Source organism: Ceratotherium simum, chromosome 16 (genome assembly GCF_057802395.1).
Source record: "Ceratotherium simum simum isolate JZ-2026a chromosome 16, ASM5780239v1, whole genome shotgun sequence".
NCBI lineage: Eukaryota > Metazoa > Chordata > Mammalia > Perissodactyla > Rhinocerotidae > Ceratotherium > Ceratotherium simum.
In genome coordinates this window covers 19,918,706-19,939,975 of record NC_141915.1, presented here as the reverse complement: position 1 = coordinate 19,939,975, position 21,270 = coordinate 19,918,706, and the positions used below count along the sequence as shown (strand labels likewise).

Genomic DNA, 21,270 nt, shown 5'->3' with positions numbered 1-21,270 from the left:
GGTTTGGCCATTAACACGTTGGTTCCACACTGGGGTGACCATCTGTCTAGTGGTCCCCGAATGTGGGACTTTCAGTGCTAAAACTGGGAAAGCCCCTCACTGCGCAGTCTTGGGGCCCCTGATGTGTAGACTGTGCGTTTCTTCCTCTCCCTTGAGACCTAAACCCAGAAGCTGATGGCTCGCACCAGAAATTCCCAGCAGCTGTGCCAGGCACCAGGTGTCACTAACGAGCCACCTGTGAGGCCTGCCTCCTGCCTCTGCTGGTCTGAGTGAAGGAGTCTCACCAGTTCCCGGGTTGTTGCAACTAGCCCCTGCCTCCCAGCAGAAGGGGGGCCTAGCCCACGTGTCCAGTAAACAGTAGCCCGGTTTGCTTTTACAACTTGCTTGTTCAGGGCTGCTTGGCCGCAGGGGAGTGGTGTTAACCAAGAAGCCTCAACCTCCCCGCCCACCTGGAGTCCCTTCCCGGGGCAGAGCTGTGTGGACAAAACCAAGAGCTGGGGAGGCTGCGTCCATGTTGGGTTTCAGGAAAAGCAGAAGTCAGCCCGAGTGGAAGTGGCCTGGGGAACACGCGTGCAGCCCGTGCGGGCCTCTAGGGAGGCCCCACTGCCGTGTGTCCAGGGTTTGCAAGCACTGCGTCCTTTGCGGGGAGTGGGCCGGTGGTCTCATGCTATGTGTGCGCTTTTGTTTCCTCCAGACATTTCAGCGTTTCCGCAGGCGGCCCCGTTCCCCGAGGCAGCGGACAGCACCCGGTAGGTCCCTGTGCTCTGTCCCCTTGCTCCTCCGTGGAGACTTGTTGAAGCTGACCCACATCCCCGAGCAGCTTCCACCCTGCCTTGAAATCTCTCCCCTCCCACTCTGGACGTTGCCATGTAGCTGGGCCAGCCTGGGGGAGACTCCTTGGGCTCATTCACCATCTGGACCAGTGAACTCAGCCAGAAGGGTTTTATTTGCCTCCCTTTGGGGCAGTCACCATTGATTGGGGCTGTAAACCTGGAGCGGTCTCGTGACCCGGGAGGGAAGGGCAAAGGGCACTCGAGTTAGAGAAACTTTCTAAAAATAGCTCCTGTTTATGGGGCCCGTTTTCCATGTCAGGCCATGCTGAGCACCTGACTCACGTTCCCTTGTACGGTTCTCAGCCTGATGAAGAAGGTATTGAGGTAGATGTCATCCCAACCTGCAGATGAGGAAGCCAGCCCAGAGAAGTTAAGAAATTACATCAAGTCACACAGCTAGGAAGTGACAGAACCAGTGATCAAGTAGAATTTCAAGTCCTGTGCATATGCTCAGAACCCTCGTACTGGGTGTCAGATTTGAAAGAGCCTTAGTGCTTACTGCCCACCCCTCATCCCCCACCACCCTCAGGTTAGTCTGGGGAAGGCCGAGGCCGAAGAAGGGAAATGGGGCCTTGTCCTCAGCCTCCTGACTGTTTCCACAGCATCCAGACTGCCTTTCCCCCAGCCAAGTGGGTCAAAGTAAGAATCCAGGCCTGGTGGCCCTGTCCCAGACCTCACACGGGGAGTCCCCTGCCCAGCTGAGAGCCAGTGGCCCACCCTCAGGGTCTCCGTGACAAACCCTGTTTTACTCCTAGGCTCGATGACCAACCAAAAGCAGACGTGTTGGGGGATCATGAAGTGGAGGTGAGTGAGGGTGACACTCAAGCTGTGGACCGTGCCTTCTCTCTCCTCTCCCCGTCTCAGCATGCACAGGGGTCTGGGGAGTGTGTGGGTGCCAGGCCGTTGTCCCCAGGGTCTGCTGCAGCCGACACGGGGAAGAACAATGAGGAACGCACGAAGCAAGCTTCCTTTTGCTTTTCTGGTCTTGAGGCTAAAGTAAGCTCTTAACTCGCATGGTTCCCACTCCCAGCCCCAGCTCTGGAGACTCTACTTCAGTCAGGCTGGGGTGGGCCAGGTATCTGTATGTTGTCAAAGCTCCCCACATGAATCTGATTGTAGCCAGGGCCAAGAACCCCTCTCTTGACCCTTGACCCAAAGTGTCAGCTGAGCCTGGCTCCCTGCGATGCAGTGTGGCTTAGAGAACATTAGCCGACTGATTTATTCCTACCCGGAGGAGAGTCAGAAACTCTGTTTAAACAAACGGATATGCAGAAAGGATGATGCGGTGAAGTTCTTCATCCTAGGGGATGTTAACGCTCTTCCCTAGTGATCGGATATCTCTGATAGAGATCTCGGAGCGGAGCGCTAGTGGGAAGAAGGGCCTCAGGGCCCAGCTGGGCCAAGTACCATATTTTGATGAGGACACTGAGGCCCTGTGGTGCCAAGTGACCCACCCACTGTCCACAGCAAGCCAGTGCAGAGCCTGACTAGAACCCGGGCCTCTTGACCCCATGCCTCTCGCCTCGCTTACCTGGCTGGGGCTCCAGGGAAGGGAAGTCAGCTGAGCCCAGATCTGCTGCCCACTCCATTCCTTCCTCTTCTCCTTCCAGGCCGAGGAGCCGGAGGCCGGCAAGTCCGAGGCAGAAGATGACGAGGACGAGTTGGACGACTTGCCGAGTTCTCGCCGGCCCTGGCGGGGCCCCATCTCACGCAAGGCCAGCCAGACCAGCGTGTACCTGCAGGAGTGGGACATCCCCTTCGAGCAGGTGGAGCTGGGCGAGCCCATAGGGCAGGGCCGCTGGGGCCGGGTGCACCGCGGCCGCTGGCACGGCGAGGTGGCCATCCGCCTGCTGGAGATGGACGGCCACAACCAGGACCACCTGAAGCTGTTCAAGAAGGAGGTGATGAACTACCGGCAGACGCGGCATGAGAACGTGGTGCTCTTCATGGGGGCCTGCATGAACCCCCCCCACCTGGCCATCATCACCAGGTGACCCAGCCCCCGGCCCTCACTGGGGTGGCCACCTTGCCCCCGTCTTCTCTGGGGGGCCTCTTACTTGTGTGGACTCCCTGGAGGGCATGGGCGTTTTAATGTAGACAGGTACAAAGAAGAAAACCAAAAATGAGTATAATTTCCCCATGCACACAACCCCATTGACGTTAAAATATAAATAAATAAAATGATACCTTTCCAAGGAGAGAGGAAATTCAAACGTTCCAGAAAAGTACAAAGTGAAAACCAGTCTCCTCCCACCCCAGCTGGGTGCTCCTCCCCAAAGGCAGATACTGTAACCAGTGCCTTATCTTGCCTTCTGCTAAGATAAAGTTTCCCTGTACTCATGGTTTATAACTATTTATCTATTCCTTTGTAAAAATACACAGCAAAAATCATACTGGTTCACACCTTGCTTTCGTCACCTGAATGCAGAGCTGAGGTCTACTGTATTCTTGGTGATACCTGCCCAGTGTTCCCATCACCTAGTTGAACCTAGTGGTGTGCTGGTAAATGTTTAACAACCAGCTCTCGGGTGATGGGGACGGAAGCCCTGGTTTATGGCATCTGTCAAGTCCTGTGGTGTAAGTACTCTCACCACCGTTGATTTCAAGCTACCAACATGATGTCACTGAGAGTGGAGTGGATTTGGGAAGACAGTCACACAGCTGGGCTCTGGGCCCTCTCTCTGGCCATCCCCTGATTTATTTAACCGGTCCTCTTTTGCTGGAGGCTTTGTCATAATGAACATCCTCATCTCCATATCTTGGTGAACTTCTGTGAGTATATGTGCTGGGCTGGGTCAGAGTGTGCGTACGTCACGATTTCATGTCCATCGACTGTTTCTACTCCAGGACGTGTTCATCAGTTTCCTCTCCCACTGTCAGTGTATGAGAGTGTCATTCGCCCAGAGCACCAGGGGCTGTGAAACGGGCAGATTTTTGCCCATGGCATTGAAAAAGTTGTTGGGTGTTTACTTTTAAAATCAGGAAAAGCAATATGAGGCTAGTGAAATTTTGGAAGATACGTGGAAGTGTCAGGAAGAAACTAAAAATCACTTTCGTCCCATCAGCCATGAGAACCCTCATTAATATTCTGATGACATTCTCTATAGCTCCACCCTGTGCTTTGAAAAAACATTCTCAAACTGTATTTACTAAGTAAAAATTAATTTCCATTTTGCTTATTTATCAGATTAGTCACCACCCACCAGAACTCCTGAGCAATGTGAGATCACCAGGTCACCACACCAAAGGGACAAAATTCCAGCCCAAAGCAGGAAAACTTGATGCTTTAGGGCACCTTACTGTGGTTGTGCCAGCTCCAGGACCCCCAGCCTCCCAGCCCCTAGTCGCTGTCTGTCCACCCATCCTTCCCTCTCTCTCTCATCCACCCAGTTCTCTAAGAGATTAGAGTCTGCTTAAAGGGAAGACATAGAATAGAATAGCAAAACATTCGTTAACAAAAAACGTAACGTGTTTTAGAATATGGCAGGGGGACTGGAACATAGGTAAGGAACCATCAGCCGATATTCCAGACCCCTCGCCCGGTTCTCAGAGTCTCTAGGCTCTCAGAATATTATCTCCTTGGAGACTTTCCCTAAAAAACTAGCCCCTTTTCTTGGATGGTTTAAGTCAGCTTCTCCCTGGAGCAGGGAGCGAACCACACATTCTCTCTGGGTCCTTCCTCACCCTGGGTTTTAGGAGTCAGTGCAGGCGGAGATCCCAAAACGTGAGCCCCTCGTCCAATAATAGCTTTGACATCCCTGACAGCCACCCCCACACCTTCCCCCTCCTTGCACAGCCCTTAATTACAGTAAAATCCCTGTGATCAGAAAATAATAAAAACCATCATGAAAATCATTACAGTGAGCTCTGGAGCCCCAGTGTTGCCTGGTTATAGCCCTAAAAGGCCAGATTCTTCCCTGTTGGGAGTTTGAGGCGCTGTGTTCCTGCCGTGAACCCCTGGAGGGTGGGCTGCTCTGATTGCCAGAAGCCTTGGTAAACTGAGTTTCCTGTTCTAGGGAGGGCAGGCCCTGGGCCTCAGGGAACGGGGTGCACATGCGTGTTTTTGCACCTTCAGCACAGGCCCCAAAGGAATGGGCATCAGACTTGGTTAAGAACAAGGATTCTGATGCCCGTAGTCCAGGGGATGGGGAGAGCCCTCCAGAGGCCAGGGACACAGCTCCTCCCAGGGTCCAGGAGGGCTGGGATCGGGCCTCACTGGCCCAGACCTCTGCCTGACCCCACCACTCTTGACAGCTTCTGCAAGGGGCGGACGTTGCACTCGTTTGTGAGGGACCCCAAGACGTCTCTGGACATCAACAAGACAAGGCAGATCGCTCAGGAGATCATCAAGGTAAAGGGGTATCCGGCTGGTCCCAGAGGTCCTGCCTGTCCCCCATTCTGTCTGCCTGTCTCACGGTGGTGGTGGCTGCTCTGTCTCTCCCTTTAGCTGGGGCACCTCAAGGGAGGGACCCCATCTCCTTCCCTCTGTTTGGGTCTCGTCGTGGGGCCGAGAGCTGGACACTGCTCAGCGTTGATGGAATTGAATTGGCTGGGGAGGATGCAGCAGGCTTTAAAGACCGATGGCCTGAGTTTGAATCTTGGACAGCTGTGTGACTTTGGGCAGATCATTTCGCCTCTCTGAGCCTTGGCTTCCTCCCCTGTAAAGTGAGGATAACAATGTACCCTCCCTCACTGGATTGGTGCAAGTGAAAATGGGATAATCCGTGGAGAGGCCTTGGGCACAGGGCCAGCACTTGGTGAGAGTCTGTTAGAATTGGTGAGGGGGGTGGGTGCTACTTCCAGGGGGCGTGACAGCACCCCCACTTTCTGCCTTCGAGTTTCTAAATCAAAGTTTCATGAGGACAGACCCTCAGGTTCAACTTGGGCAGCCTTTTTTCTTTCTTTCATCTTTTTTTACATAAATAAAAATGAAAGAAAAGCTTATTTGTTTCTTTATTGAGCAACAAGCCCAAATAAAAACTGGAAAACTGCTGGGTAGGGGTTCCTGTTTTTGTTGAAAAGCTTTCTCTTACCAGCTCCCACCAAGTTTTTGCCTCTTTCCTGTCTTTCCTTCCTTTTCTCCTGGCTTCGCTTCTTTTTCTCCCTCCCTCCTTCTGTCCGGTTTATTTGAGTGTCTTTAGAAGAGAAAAGATAAAAATCACGATGACTTTTATGGACAAACTGAGATTTCCACATTGACATTTCCATGGGGCTAAACTAGTGAATTAAACTTTTGAAGCCCCCCAAACCAAAATATCACCCTGATGCCTTCGTTTGCAGTCTGTCTCATTTCAGAGAAGGTGGAGGGAGCTGCAGTGTCACAGCCATTTCCCGTTGTCCCCAGACTTGCCAGACCCTGCTCCTCCTCTGTCCTCCCCCCACTCTGCCTCCTCCCCCAGGCTGTTTTCTCTCCTTGTCGTGAGAGCACTGGGGGAGTCTGTCTGGTTGCTGACTGGCTGAGTTGGAATGAATGAGCCATCTGGAAGATTCCAGAGCAGAAGAGAAAAGTTACTCAGAGGTTTTGGAGCTGCAGAGCCGGAAGCCGCCTCTGCTGGCTTTTTTGGTTTTAATCCTGCTGAAAAACCATGTCCTTCCCCTTCTGCTGAGAACTTCTGAGCCACTTCCTTTTGTATGTGTCTCTGATGTTTTGGGGCTCAAAATATGATAAAGGGGCCTGACCTTTGGTTAGAGGGTTTGCAATTTTGTGGCCACTCTGGGATCCCCATGCAGGTATGGGAAGGGAGGAGAGTCTGTGTTCCAGGCCCTTGACGCTTTATATCTTGTCTCTCTTTATGTTGGCCTTTTGAGGCTGTGACATGTATTTTATAAACAAGGCTCAGAGAGGTACAGCGACTTGTCTTCAGTCACATAGCTGGTCTGTGTTCAATCCAAGGTGGGGTCTTTGGCTCTCTTTGGCCCCTGAGGAAGGCTTGAGCCTTGGTTTGGGTTGGGAAATGGGCAGATGTTTTAAGAAGGATCGTCTTAACGTTCAGGATGGAGTTTTGGGAAGGAGCAAGTCACTGTTTCTGAACTCACTGCTTCCATGGCAGGATGCCAACTCTCCGCAGGCCTGAGGGAAAGGTCCACAGCGGACCCCACACCCTCCCATCTCTCGCAGGACAGCATCTGCTTTGTGAAGATTCTTCTCTGACGCTGTCCAAACCCACTTGGATCGAGCTCTGGCCTCGGCTGAGTTCTGTCTGGTTCTGCCTCACGCTCGTTCTTTCTATTTCCTAAACATGGCCTGTTGTTTACCTTTCTCTCCCTCACTCGAGACTTCTCAGGATGTATGAAGCACTCTGAATCACCCCAGTGGGAGACTGGGAGGTGGATTTACACGTGCCTCTTTCTGAGTCGGCAGGGACGGCCATTTCAGTCGTGGATCTTGCCCCTGTTCCCAAGGGCATCAGGGCACACGGGAGTCCTGGGTTTGGCGTTAGAAGACAGCTTTGACCTTGGATGAGGTCATGCCTGTGTCAGGTCACCCGTGTCCCACACACCTGGCCAGTCAGTGTTCAGTCCAAATAGAGCGTTGGTTAGAAATCACCCACCCCTGCCCTTTCCGTTGACAGACGAGGAAACTGAGGCTCAGAAGTCAAGTGTCTAAGTCCACACAGTGAATTAGAATCCGAGCTGAGATGGAACTCGGACCCCAGATTTCAGTCTCAGTCCAGGACTCCTTCGAGCACAGGTATTGGGACCACCTGAACTCAGGGACTCCCTTTGTGGGAATTCCTCTCTGTTCCCCACCTGAGCCCTTGCCCAGCCTGAGGGTAGAGGCCAGCTGTGCAAAGCCTGATAGAGACCCCAGATCACTCAGGTCCTTTATGACTTAACATGGATGGTATTGCAGGGAGGAAGACATGAGACAGAATAACAGGAGAAAGTCAAACAAAGCTTAATAACGTGGATACGTGGGAGAAACCCAGGAAATCTGAGTAACCGGCCAAAATGGCTAAAGCCACCACCTTAAATACCATCTTTAGTTAAAGACAAAGGAGGACATTGGGGGTAGTGATTTGGGACTTTAAAGCGGAGGAAGGCAATTGACATGGAGATGGAAAAGCAAATGTTTGATAAATGTTTGCTGGGCCACCTATAAACAGTGTGACTCAAGAGAGAGAACTTTGATAAAAATGGGCCTAGCAAGGTTCCTTCCAGTCTACCACACCCAGAGTCATCTGTGGTGATAGCTCCTTCCTGGGACAGGCCTTCTTTCTTAAATTCTTTTAGGCAGTTAGGGGAAAGGTCAGAGTTTCTGAGTCTTTTGTTCTTAAAAATAATCAAGCTAAAGGGACATGTTTTGGGATGGCAAATTCTGATCCCCCACAGTATCATTACCCTCCCCCACCCCCCAGCTCCCCACCCATCACCTTCTCCACACCTCACACCTTTATCCAAGTATAAGGTGGGTGTTGGACAGCACGGTGGCATGGAAAGAGCATGGACTTGGCTGGAACCAGATCTCAGCAATGCTACTTAACTGCTGTGTGGCCTGGGGCGGGTGACTGCCCTCTCTGAGGCTTGGTTTCCTCACCTGTAAAATGGAGACCCTTATGCTGCATAGCACTGTGAAGATTAAATGAGGGGATCTGGGTAAGGGATCCAGCTCAGTGCCTGGCCCAGGGCAGAAGCTAAGTCATCATCACTCACTTCCCTCCCCGCTGATGTGAGGCTCGCTGTCTTCCAGGGCATGGGATATCTACATGCCAAGGGCATCGTGCACAAAGATCTTAAATCCAAGAACGTCTTCTACGACAATGGCAAAGTGGTCATCACAGACTTTGGGCTGTTCGGGATCTCGGGCGTGGTCCGAGAGGGACGGTGAGTTGGCCGTGGGCTTCTGGACAGAGAGGAACTGGGCGGTGCTGGGTGGGCCCGAGATCCCCCTGAGGTCTGGGCACTCTTGCTGTCTGTTGCTGAGGGGCAGACGTCCCTGTAGGAGAGGCCAGGTTTGCTTTGTCCTGCCCTTGTGGTTCTGGTCCAGAATCAGGCTTGGGTGACGTTTAGGTCCCTCATAGCACTTGGTTCTCAGGCTGACTGACCCCCACGGAGGCTAGGCCCCCTCACTCGCATTTTCCCTGTATGCTCACCGACCTGGGCAGGGGACCAGGGTTCACATCCCTGTCATGAGGAAGAGCTTTAGGTATTATTTCCCCAAATCTTGAAGGGGTGGCGGTGGGGAGAGAGGCTCTTCCCCAAGCATCGGGGTACCCCCAGGAGGGAAAGTGGCAGCCAGGCTGCAGAGCCAGCCCCAGGCCAGGTGGTGAGGTCTGCAGGCAGATCTGATTTCCTGCATGGAGAGGTACTCCACTCTCCCAGGGTGGAGAATCAGGCACCTTCAGGTGCGGCTCCCTGCTGATGCCCGTTCTTGGCCTGCTTTCCTAGAAAAACCCGGTCATCACTCTCTTGTAACATTCCTCAAAGTGCCGGTGCCTTTGCAAGTGCAGGGTCAGCATGCTGCTTCCTGGGCCGTGCGTGGGTGGCGTGCCAGCCCTGGGGCAGGTGTGTGCCAGGCGGGTCTCTTTGCTGCTGGCTGAAGGCCTCGTGTCCTTGCCCTGGCTTCTTGGCCTCCAGGCGAGAGAACCAGCTGAAGCTGTCACACGACTGGCTGTGCTACCTGGCCCCTGAGATCGTGCGTGAGATGACGCCTGGGAAGGACGAGGATCAGCTGCCGTTCTCCAAAGCTGCTGACGTCTATGCATTTGGGTGAGGAGGCCCCTGGCATCCCTCCTCCTGAGGCCAAGTGTGGCCAAAAGAGAGGGTCCTGCTGGCAGCAGGGCAGGGGAGGCGTGCTTTGAGTCCTGGCTCTGCAGCTGGTTGTGTGAGTGACCACACCCTGGGCCTCCTGTTTCCCCACCTGAATGGAAGAATAATGCTACCTTCCTGATGGAGTTGTTTCGTGGGGACTGAATTAGGTAATTGTATAAGATGCTTACCCTGGGCGTCAGTCTCATCCATCGTCCGGTGAGGATGCTCACCAGACATAACCAAGAACTGTCCTGGGAGAGTGGGGAGTCCTGCCAGCCAGCCTCTAGTGCCCCCCGAAGAGCTGGGGTGCTGACCAATAGGAAAATAGAGATATAATGTGAGCCAGATATATAACGTTTTCTTTTAGCTACATTAAAAAAAAAAGAAAGAAGTGAAATCAGGTTTTGTGTGTGTGTGTGTGTGTGTGTGTGTATGTGTGTGAGGAAGGTGGGCCCTGAGCTAACATCTGCCAATCCTCCTCTTTTTTTTTTTGCTGAGGAAGACTGGCCCTGGGCTAACATCCATGCCCATCTTCCTCCACTTTATATGGGACGCCACCACAGCATGGTTTGACAAGTGGTGCGTCAGTGCGCACCCGGGATCCGAAGCGGCGAACCCCACGCCGCTGCAGCAGAGTGTGCGCACTTAACCGCTTGCGCCACCGGGCCGGCCCCCTGAAATCAGTTTTAATAATGTGTTTTATTTAATTCAATATATCCAAAATATTATCATTTCAACATGTTATCCAAATAAGAAAATTAGGGAGGTAATTTACCCTACAAAGTTTCTGAAATCTGGTGTATATTTTATGCCTATAGCACACCTCAGTTCCACTGCCCATGTTTCAGTTGCTCAGTGGCCCCACGTGGCCCATGGGCAGCCCAACGTTAGACAGTGCGGGTCTCATGGAGAAGGTGCCATCTGGGGGAGTCGAGAAAGGCCAGGGGACGTCGAGAGGCTGAGTGAGAGCCGCTCGCTGTCACCCCTCTGGGCATCTCTCCATCTGGGGTGGTCTCCTCCTCCCTGACCTTTAACTGCTATCCCCTTAACACCCGTGTGTGCCAGGCGCTGGGCGCGGCATTTCTGTTACTACTCAGACAACCTTGGAGGGAGGTATCAGCCCCGCTGAGGTTAAACAGTTGTACCAGGATCTCTGTTCAGAGCCTGCGCCGCCTCAGACTTTCCACCACGGTGGGAGCGCAGGGCCATGGATCGTGTAGTGCCCGGGAGGAGCCTCCAGGACGCTGTCACGGCAGTCCCTGAAGCCTGGTGGGTGAGGAAGGCTGGAGAAGGATCCTGGATCCTCTGGCTGGGCCCCTGGCATTGCGGCAGCAGAAGCCCCCGGGCGTGCGCTGGGGCGCAGCCGTCCAGGATCTCATGCCGCGTGGGTGGTCTCCACAGGACTGTTTGGTATGAGCTGCAAGCAAGAGACTGGCCCTTTAAGAACCAAGCTGCAGAGGCCTTGATCTGGCAAATTGGAAGCGGAGAGGGAATGAAGCGTGTCCTGGCCTCCGTCAGCCTGGGGAAGGAAGTCACTGTAAGTAGCCGCTTGCTCTCGGAAAGGGGAATAGGACTAGAGGGTGGGGCCCAGGCACGTGACATGGCTGCCCCAGAGGCAGTCGTGTGTCGGGCAGACCTGTTTGCTGTTGGCTAAAAGGCCTGTGTCCTTTATCGCCCCCACTGTCAACCATTTTCTTTAAAAAACCATTATCTTAAAAAAAAAAAAAAAAGAAAAATGGTAGGAAATAAAGATAATGGTTTTAGTTGAATTAAGAGATGAAAAGATAGTAAATAGTAAAGCCCTGTAAGTTACTAACATGAAAGAAGATGATAAGAAATAGTCACTACACAAGGTACGAACAGTGGGATTATTGTAGTATCAGGTCTTTCTCCTTAATGTTTTTCTCGACTGTTCAAGAACAAATCAAAGTTTCCACGGCAAATTTGTTTTCAAAATGCCAAATCGTAATCCAGCTGCTGGCCTCACGTTACTGAATACCTGTCATGGTTTCCCTGCATTGCACTTGTAAGTTTCCTTGCCCGGGCACAGTGATGCATAAAGGACCCGGGGTCCATGTCTTCAGTGTGGTCAGTGATCACCACGTGTTTGGGCATCAGAGAGGACTGGAGCACGTAGGGGCCAGCCTGGGTGTTAATAAGGAGCTCCAGGTGCTATCTGGGCAGCCTAAGGATGGAAGCATCTGGAGGGATCACCTGGCACCTGTCCAGGTCAAGAGCTAACTAAGCTGTGAATTTCATGTTGAAGTCATGAACGGTGTTGGCAGGGTCACCATCTGCCCTATCACGTGAGCATTTTCTGCCTGATCGTTTGTGCAGGCCTATTTTGTCACCATAGTTCTCCTGAATCGAAGCGCTGAAGGGGTATGCTGTGTACATGCATGGATCCTGGGAGCAGGCAGCAAAAGGCCAGATGAGAAGGGCTTTCCTCTGGGGGCAGGCTTTCCCCTGACTCTCACTGCTGCCCTGTGTGTGGTCCTTGTCACTCCAGCCTCCATTCTTGTGACACTGAGTCCTCTACCTCCGTTGCAGCCTCACCCTGCACACATTCTGAGCATCTGCATGTCACCTATCAACACGCTGCCTTCCGCTTTCCATTCTAAAAATCAACAACCCATTTCTGATCTCTTTCCTATTACCTGTTTATTCAACTTTGTTACTGTTAGTCCATGGGGGTCTAAGAAGGAAGGAGGGGAGACAGGCTCATGTGCTTCATTTTGAGCTGGAAGCATGAGAACTCTTCTGAAAGTCAGTTATTTCTCAGCCCTCCTTCAGCAATGGCCAGTCATCTCAACGTCGGCAGGATGTTCACGGGACCACCAGCTGGGGGTACTTAAGAGCATTGAAGGGACCCTGTGCAGAGCGCTCCAGCCGTGCCCTCCTCCCTCCCAGCCAGCTCTCACACCCACTGTTGCCTGCTGCATTTGCAGGAGATCCTGTCTGCCTGCTGGGCTTTCGACCTGCAGGAGAGGCCCAGCTTCACCCAGCTGATGGACATGCTGGAGAGACTGCCCAAGTTGAACCGACGGCTCTCCCACCCTGGACACTTCTGGAAATCTGCTGAGTAAGTACCCCCTCAGTGAGGCAAACCTGCCAGCCAAGCATCCTAGAGGGCACCGTGTGCTCTGTCTGCCTAGGACTTTGATCTGGGGAATACCAAAGCAGACTAGCCAGAGGTGACTAGTCCCCTCACCCAAGAGATGCTAGGATTTCGTTCACCTCATTTATTTTGGAGACTCCTTTTGACAGGCTAGTGTCTCTAGTTCTCCTCTGTGAAAACCTCCATATCACTGTTAGCAGACCAGTGCTGACACTGGGCCCAGGCTAGGCCCGGACAAGAAGATTCTGCCTAGGAAAGGGCCGGACAGAGCCAGCTGGAAGTCAGAGCAGCGTGGGCACAGAGCATCACCAAAATCAGCAGGGCGGCTGTTGCTTAGAGTGACACAGACTCAAGACAGAGCTTTCTAGCCCCCAGATCAGCCACCTGTTTTGGGGACCACGTGGCCTGGGTTTATGTAGTGCTTTGATGCTAGAAGCCTCTCCCCTCTTCTGGGGAATCACACGATCCTTTGCACCCTTGTGGTGCAGGGGTGGAGACCTGGCCAGTGGAGACCACTGTCATCTCTTCTGCGTTCTGTCTCATTCCCTTTTTTATTTGTCTGTGTGGCCCCCTCTGCCAGAACCCTCGAAAACAGACCTCTGCCCTGCCATGAACCCTTTGTGAGAATCTGGGGAGTCCTTCCTTGTTCTGGGCCTCAGTTTCCACAGCTTTAAAAAGCAGAGGTTGGGTATGATCAGAAGTGGGCAGGGGCTGGCCCCATGGCGTAGTGGTTAAGTGCATGCGCTCTGCTGCTGGCAGCCCGAGCCTGGATCCTGGGTGCGCACCGATGCACCGCTTGTCAGGCCATGCTGTGGCGGCATCCCATATAAAATGGAGGAAGATAAGCACAGATGTTAGCCCAGGGCCAGTCTTCCTCAGCAAAAAGAGGAGGATTGGCATGGATGTTAGCTCAGGGCTGATCTTCCTCACACACACACAAAAAAAGTGGGCAGACTTGTCAAGGGCCACGTGGGAAATATTTTAGGCTTCATGGGCCAGAAGGGAACTCGAGTTACAGCTCCTATCACTGGGATCTGCAGTGTGCCCAGCAGCAGGGCCAAGCGATGACACCACCCCGTACAGTCTCTGTTGCAACGACTCGGCTCTGTCTGGTGCGGGAGAGGCCGCAGACAACGCGAGAACCAGGGGCTGGCTGTGCACCAGTAACTTTATGGACGCTGAAACTTGCATTTCATGTAATTCTCACATGTCACAAAATATTCTTCTTTTGTTTTTTTTCCCCCCAGCCATTTAGAAAGGTGAAAACCATTCTTAGTTTCTGGCTTGTACAGAAACAGGTGGTGGCCCATATGTGGCAGGACCCCTGGATGAGATGAATGGTTTTAAACTTTTTTAAGGGGAAGGGCACTTTCTGAAAGTGAGATCTCACACAGAGCCCCAATGCATAAACAGATAAAGTGGAGCTGCTCTTGATGGGAGTGGGAGGCAAGGGCCTGTCTACCCACCCTAATACCCAAGGTAGCCCCTGAGGCACCCAGTCACCGTGTGTGGGTGTGTGGGGTGTGGGGTGCAGGTGTGTGGGGCCCCTGCAGTCGCACCACTGAGCCCCTGGAGAAGCTGCGCCCAGGCCTCACACCTGCTGCCCAGGTGTGTGGTGGCTGCAGCACTCCTCCTGTTCTAGAAAGGGCCAGATAGTAAATATTTTAGGCTTATGCGTCATATGCGCTCTGTCACGTGTTCTTCATTTTTTGTTTTATTTTTTTTTTTTAACAACCCTTTAAAATGATCAAGACCTTTCTGTGGCTGGATTTGGCTTACACATATTTGCCAGCCCCCGTCTTGAAAACAAACCCAACCAGCCTTCAAGCTGCCGGTGAAGGAGAGGCCCGGCATGGGTCGCCCGGGCAGAGGATGCAAGTAGGAGAACTTGGAGAAGAAATAGGGAAAACTTTGCCGATAGAAGCCAGCTGCGGGGACAGTCTGGAGGAAGGGCAGTTTGGGGTTGGGAATACTGTAACTTATAGTGCAATATTAGATTCAGTATTTTGCTCTTAAGATGGGTCAGAGTCCAGTACAAATGGGGGGTGGTACAATGCTACCATCAGAGATGTGGGTTTCACCAGCCAGTGCTGAGAACCTGGGGAGACAGGAGGCCAGGGCCGGGCCTGGCCAGCGGGGAGTTGACGGTTGAATAGAGGAACGAACGAGGAATGATCACAACATGCTGAGCACGGTGAAAAAGCACAGCGTCTGTGGGAATGAGGACGGGGCCTCTCTGCCCACCCAGGGAGCTTGAGGAAGGGCCTGCAGACGAGGACTCAGTGGAGCTGGGCTTTGACCGGGAGCCTGGGGTCTCCTGGACTTGCGAGAGGTTCAAGGGTCTGGCTTGTCAGACCTTGGGCAACTCATTCAACATCTTGGCCCTGATTTTCTCATCCGCAAAAGAGAAGGCTGCTCTAAGTGGGTGCTGGCATTCAAGAGATGTTTCCAGATTCCATAAGGACCAGACAGCCCCACCTTCTCATTTCACAGGTGGGAAACTGAGTCACAAATGGAGGTTGTTTCCTGCCCAAAGCGATCAGTTTTAGCCCCTTCCAGGAAAGAATGCCAGCCTACCTGAATGAGTCTCTGTCAAAGCTTCCTGTTCGTGATTTTTACTTCTACACGTTCAGCCTCTAATTCTCGTTTTCTCTTTTCTTTTCCATCCGTCTTGTTGCTTTTTTATTTTCGGGGGGTGGCTGCTGCGCTGGCCTGTCCTGTCATCCTCTCCTCTCCCCGCCATCCTGATTCCTGCGGCTCCTCCTCCTGTCCCCAACGCCATCACCTGCTGGACTGCGCTCTGCCCACACCTGGCGAAATGGTTGCGGGCCACCCCCAGGCGCTGGCGGAGCCGCTACTACGGGAAAGGACGTTACGGTCACCTTGACTTTAAGAACTCCTGTCCGGTTCTGGAGGAATAGTGTGTCTTCTGTTACTTCCCTCATTCTCGGCCTGTTTACGGTTATCCCTTTGCACACCCTGCTTCCTGTCTGTCTCTGCATCCAGTTTCCCCATCTTTGTGTGTTTTATTCCCATTAACCAAAGTGACATTCTTACAGCTGAAATGGCCACCAGCAAAGGCCTCGCAGGCTTGGGTTTCTCTCACTGGGCTAAGAGAAGACCCACAGCATGTGGCAGGGCCTTTGTCCACACACCGTGGCCGATGATGGCTTCTCCCTGGCAGGGAGAGAACTCAGATCATTGGTCTGAGTCCCCAGGGTGTCCTCTGGCCAGAGCTTAAAGAAGGGAATGCAGTAAGCAGAAATAGCGAACTTCAAGAAGTCGGTTTTGATAGTTAGGGGCTGAGTGGCAGTGGGGTCTGTAGAAACATTCTGTGCCTGTGTCCCGGGGGAGCTAGGGAAGGGTTCCCTGTGCCAGGCTCCCTTCCAAGCTTGCTCTGCTGCCAAGCCTGGGATGGAGCGGGGTGTCCCTTTCCCTCTCTGCAGGGAAAGAGGGTGTCCTGCTCTCTGCCCTGGCCAGGCCTCTGCCACTCCCCTTTGGTCTCGGGTTCTGACTCTGCTCTCCCCTCTTCTCTTCCCCTCTGTAGGTTGTAGGCCTGGCTGCCTTGCATGCCCCTGGGGCTTTCTTCCTCCTAATCAACAAATGGCACCGTGACTTCTGCTCAGACGCAAACTGAGATGCGGGCACTAACCCAGGGGACGCCATCTCTGCCGCTCCAGTCTTCTCTCCTGAGACTTCTTTTGCTTTGTTTTTAAAATGGCCCCTCCCCTCTCCACGGCCTGCGTGTGCCTGTAACTGCTCTCCAGGGAGGATCCCTCTAATGGACCTCCCCCAGAACCGCCTCCCTGGGCGTGACTTCATTCTCTCTAGCTCTCCTCCTGTGGGGTGGTATCATTTCTGTTTGGGTAGTCCTGTCTCCCTACTAACACCTCAGTGAGGTATATCCCCCCTGAGCACACCGGCCTCCTGCTGGCTGTGTCCACAGTATGGGGGAGGGCTGCTTGGCTGTTAACTCGCGGGGATCTTGTCCCACAAGGAGTGGAATGATTTCAGAGCTGCCCAGGGCCAGTTCCCTCTGGAGGGTTGGGGGGGTGGACACCAAAAGTCCTGTTGCCATGAAAGACACCAGCTTGGAAGGGCTGTGTCCTCAGCGGCACGCTCAGGAAAGTTGTCCTAAAGCAGAGGGCGGCCTGTCTCCAGACGACTTCACTGATGAAAACAAAGTGTCAGCCCCCTCCCCCCGCAGATTACTCCCTTTAGAGCTGCCCAGTGCAGACAGAAAGTACCAGACCCCAAGTCAGAGTTCATCAAGAGTGTAGCTGACAGGCCACACGCAAAGTCACCACACTGCTTACCAAATGCAGATTCCTGGGGCCCCCAAGAATTGAGTCTGGGTCTCTGGAGGCAGGCTCTGGGAATCTGCATTTCAGCCTGCTTCCAGAATGCTCTGATGGACCCCAACATTTGGGGACCATTTCTAAAAGGAGCCTGTGATGTCACTCTTGGTACTGGGGGCAGGTTTCTCTTCTCTCCCAATTCCACTTGGAGCAAGACCTTAACTGGGCTGTAAATGAGAAAGCAGGTTAGATGAGCCCACAGTAGTTACTGGGCATTCTGGGGTGCTGGGGATTCTGAGATGAGCAAGCCACTGCCCTGCGGTGGGGGGGCAGCTAAGCCTTGGCCACACTAAGCTTTAGGCCCCTCCTGTCTAAGTATGACCAGGAGCAGCTCTGCCCAGGCTGTCAGCTGTGCAATCATTCTCACTTCTTGGTGGGACCGGGTCCTCTGCTGAGCTGCTGGACCTGGCCTACTCCTTAGCTAACGTTACCCTAATTCTGCTCAAGACCAGCAGGGCTATAACCCTTGTTTTTGTTCCTCTTTGCAGCATTAACAGCAGCAAAGTTGTACCCCGGTTTGAAAGGTTTGGCTTGGGAGTCCTGGAGTCCAGTAATCCAAAGATGTAGCCAGATCTGCCGATTTCGTTCTTTCTTAAATGTGTTTCTAAAACATCCAAAAACCACTACGACAAAAAAGAAAAAAAAAAAGCCAACACTCTTCGAAACGTCAGCCACCCCCTCCTAAGTGCTGCAAACCGGGAGCAGGAGTCCTCGATTCAGACTCTTCCAGACTGAATGGGTCCCGGAGGTGGAGCTGTACCTGCTGTTTCTTAAAGTGACATCACCAACAACCAGCCCTGTCCTGACAGGCAGCAAATGTTTACATGTATGTTTCTGTGGCGTGAACTCGATGTTTTACAATAGGTAATAATAAAAACAGTCTGCGCTGAGGCGCACTGGCACCGTCGGCCGGGATGGCAGAAGTGGCCGTCCCTTCTGGAGGACCCTGTAGGCAGTGAGGAGCCCACACTGGGCCTGAAGGAAGAAAAGCATCATAACTGGCTGCTCTCGGGGAGGATGGGGGTGCTACAAGGTTTGACCCAGCCTCTGCTTTGGCCCTAAACCCCATTAGTGGGGAATTTCCCTCTGTAGAGTTCTCCCCTTGTCCTGTCAAAGGACACTGTCCTTTCCTCCTCTTGCAGAGGAAACCCTGGCTGGGAACAGAGCTGGATTATGAGGGTCAGGAGTTCGTGCTTGAGTTCACCTCTGACCCCTGTAATCCAGCCCATACCTGCTACAAAAGTAGAGACAGATGAAATCCAAAATAGCGTCCGGACTGACCCAGTGGTTCCTAGCCAGGGTTTCCGCTACCTGTAGAGATGTTTCTTTTGTGAAGCCCCCAGGAAGACACCAAGGAGATGGGACTCAGGGCCTTGGCTTTTTAAACACATCCCAGTCCCTGACTGACATTTGACCCCAGAGCTAAGGGCCTATCCCAGCAGCTGCGCATACTATGAATGCTTGGTTGGTGAGAACAAGGGAGGTGGGGGGAGGGAGAAGCAGCAGGCACAGCTGGTCCCTGAGCCCACCCTCCCAGCCACAGGATGACCTGGCACTGGAGAAACCCATCATCAGTCATGCCAACGTTCTGGAACTGCCCACCTCTTCCACTCCTCCGTCCTGTTGAAACCCCTTAGCCCACTCCTGACTCCACTACTGTCCGTGTTCAGAGCTGTTAGCTGAGATGGGAGGCAGGGGCCCCGCACCCCTTTCATTTAGACCCAGCTAGCAAGCCCCCCCGATCTTCAGAGCCTCCCCAAGCCTCGAGTCAGGCCTCCTACTTGTGTACATTTGCACCAGGAGGGGCCAGACCGGGAAAGCCCGTGATGTGAGAGTGTTGCATTCTGCCTATCTATCTTCATTAGAAGCTGTCACCTAAAAAGTTCCAAATGGCAAAGAAGCCCTTCAGTGGACGTTATGTCATGTTAGGCTGCAAAACCAGAAATGACAAAGGGTGATGCAAGTGGAGATATGGTTGGATTCAGACCCAGAACCTGTGTCCACGCTCTGAGCTAAGATGGGGAGGCATGTGGCCTTCCCACCCCTTTCAGTTCGACCCACCTAGCGAAGTCCCCAATCTTCAGGGCCTTCCCTGGAGTCTGGCCAAAACATCATATAAAACGGGCCACTCTGCCTGGAAGCTGTGGGACTGCCTTCTGGTCTCCGGGCCAGGGGCCCCTTGGCAGACTCCTACTTGGAGAGAGAGCTTGCAGTGCAAGGGACCCAGGCCTCCTGCTGCCCATCAGCACCTTAACCCTTTGCATTCAGGGTGTAGGGGGACAGCAGGGGCTGTAAACTAGCCGGATTTTTTCTCCTCTCTGGGACCGTTTTGCCCCATCATCCCCTTGGCCTCCCCCCAAGCCCTCTACGGATCTCCCCGACCCAAAGCCACGTGGTGTGTGACCGTCACCTCTGGCTAAGTCAGGCTCCTTCCCGCATGCCCGCGCCTTCCCAGAGGTCGCACCTTGTGCGTCTCGGGGCCCCTCACCTTTCCCCTCTGAACCTATGGACATGCGGGCGAACCCAGGGGTTGGACGACAGCCAAGCAAGTCAGGCTCAACTCCTCCCTGGCCCCAACTCACAGCCCACGGAAAGTCACCTGGGTTTTGTTTTTTCTCATGAGTGTCACCCACTGGTCAATTCCAGAAGCTTTCATCAAACACCTATGGTGTCCTGGGGACAGGAGCAGTCGCAGTCCCCACCCTTAAGGAACTGACGTTCTAATGGGAGAGACCTGATATCTGCCAGGAACCCCAAGGATGGAGCTGAAGGACTGGGGGACACCCTCCCGACTCTCGCCCTGAGCCTCTGCACTGCCTGTCATTTAAGAGAAACACCCGAGGGAAGCCCCCCACCTGGTCCCCTTCTCCCTCTCTCTAAGTGACTGTGAATTGAGGTTAGAACATGCTTGCCTGCCATGTGCTCTCCCCGTCTGCTCTAGAAACACATGAGGGACGGCAGATACTGTGAATTCAGCCCTCACGCCAACTGTGAAGGGGATGGAGAAGCTGGGAGGGCCTCCTTGGTGAGAGCTCTGGGGGCTACAGAGGTCCCCACTGGGGCCTGAGAGTGGAGCCCAAGCCTTGGCCCTTCAGGGCCCTCTAGTTCCCAGCCTCACCTCCAAAGCTCAAAGTATATGTCCCTGCTGCCTGGGGCCACCCGAGCCACAGCCTCCTGGGTCTCCATCCAACTCAAGGTCTCACGTCCTAGCAACGTCCTGGTTAGTCGTGAGCAACGTTTTGCAAAGTTGACCTCTCCATGTCACCAAATCAAAGATGGGTGCTGGGCCCTGGAATCCCTTTGCCCTCCCATGGCATTTCTTGTGATCAGAGGGGGAGGGCGAGCCCTGTATGCCTGTGGTGGTGGTCTGTATTGATTTGGGGGGCGGGCAGAGACATAAATGTGAAGCCAATTAGGGAGCTCGTGCGATGCTGCAATGTTAGGATTTCATCAGTGTGTGCAAACCCAGCGTCTTCTGCGGCCACGAGGCACACACTTGCTGTTTTTGAATGTGATGTAAAATTTGTACAGTAAAAGTTTTTATATTTTCTATCAACTGCATTTGTCTTCCAGAAATGCTATTAATTTAAATTAAAATGGTTAGTATTAACGAATGTGCTATATCCGGGTTTTTTTGCCCCTGGCAAGAACACACCCTTTGTGCCGAGCCAAGCCTGGGTGGCTGGAGTTTGTGAATAAAGTTGTACCAAGGTGTCCCAGGGCTCGTGTCTGCTTGGGTCAGATCCAGATGAATTTGGGGGACCGCTTGGATGGATGACATGGGAGGACAGGAATGGAGGGATCGGGGATGTTTGGACCCTCTCTGTGGGTTAAGGAGCTCTTTCCAAAGAAAGAAGTTACTCATGGACCTCTAAGGCAGGTATTCTTAAATAGAGGAATGGAGAAGGAACAGCATCAAAGGCCCATGATGCACAGAGGAGGGTCATCCACCCCCCACCAGTAACAGAGCCTGTGAGCAGACCCAGACCTGGAGGAGCCTTTGCCTTCTGGAAGCCTTAGGGGGAGGTGGGATGGTCGTTTATCTAAATCTTTTTTCTAGGAGCCTCTCCTTGCCAGTTATATAGAGAGAGGTACTTTGAAGCTTGGGGTAAGCAGAACAGATAGAAGAGAAGGGGAACCAACATTTGTGGGTCCCTACTCTGAGCCAGGGAGGTGCTTTCTATATCTCACCCTAATCTAATCCACAACA

At 53.1% G+C, this 21,270-nt stretch overlaps 1 protein-coding gene across 3 annotated transcripts in view; it reads left to right on the top strand.

Moving 5' to 3' along the window:
* Positions 1–20,774, top strand: part of KSR1 (kinase suppressor of ras 1) — a 148,835-nt gene extending 128,061 nt beyond the window's left edge. For 2 of the 3 annotated variants that reach the window (XM_087440764.1, XM_087440765.1), the window contains 9 exons: positions 695–749; positions 1,589–1,637; positions 2,444–2,823; positions 5,088–5,184; positions 8,524–8,657; positions 9,411–9,542; positions 10,986–11,121; positions 12,533–12,666; positions 17,549–20,774. In XM_087440764.1, the coding sequence (XP_087296890.1) occupies positions 695–749; positions 1,589–1,637; positions 2,444–2,823; positions 5,088–5,184; positions 8,524–8,657; positions 9,411–9,542; positions 10,986–11,121; positions 12,533–12,666; positions 17,549–17,627 (1,196 nt within the window). In that variant the 3' untranslated portion in view covers positions 17,628–20,774. Of the gene's footprint in view, positions 1–694; positions 750–1,588; positions 1,638–2,443; positions 2,824–5,087; positions 5,185–8,523; positions 8,658–9,410; positions 9,543–10,985; positions 11,122–12,532; positions 12,667–15,541; positions 15,623–17,548 lie in introns of all 3 variants that reach the window. The other variant, XM_014796380.2, reaches the window with a different exon arrangement.
* Positions 20,775–21,270: the final 496 nt, after the last annotated feature.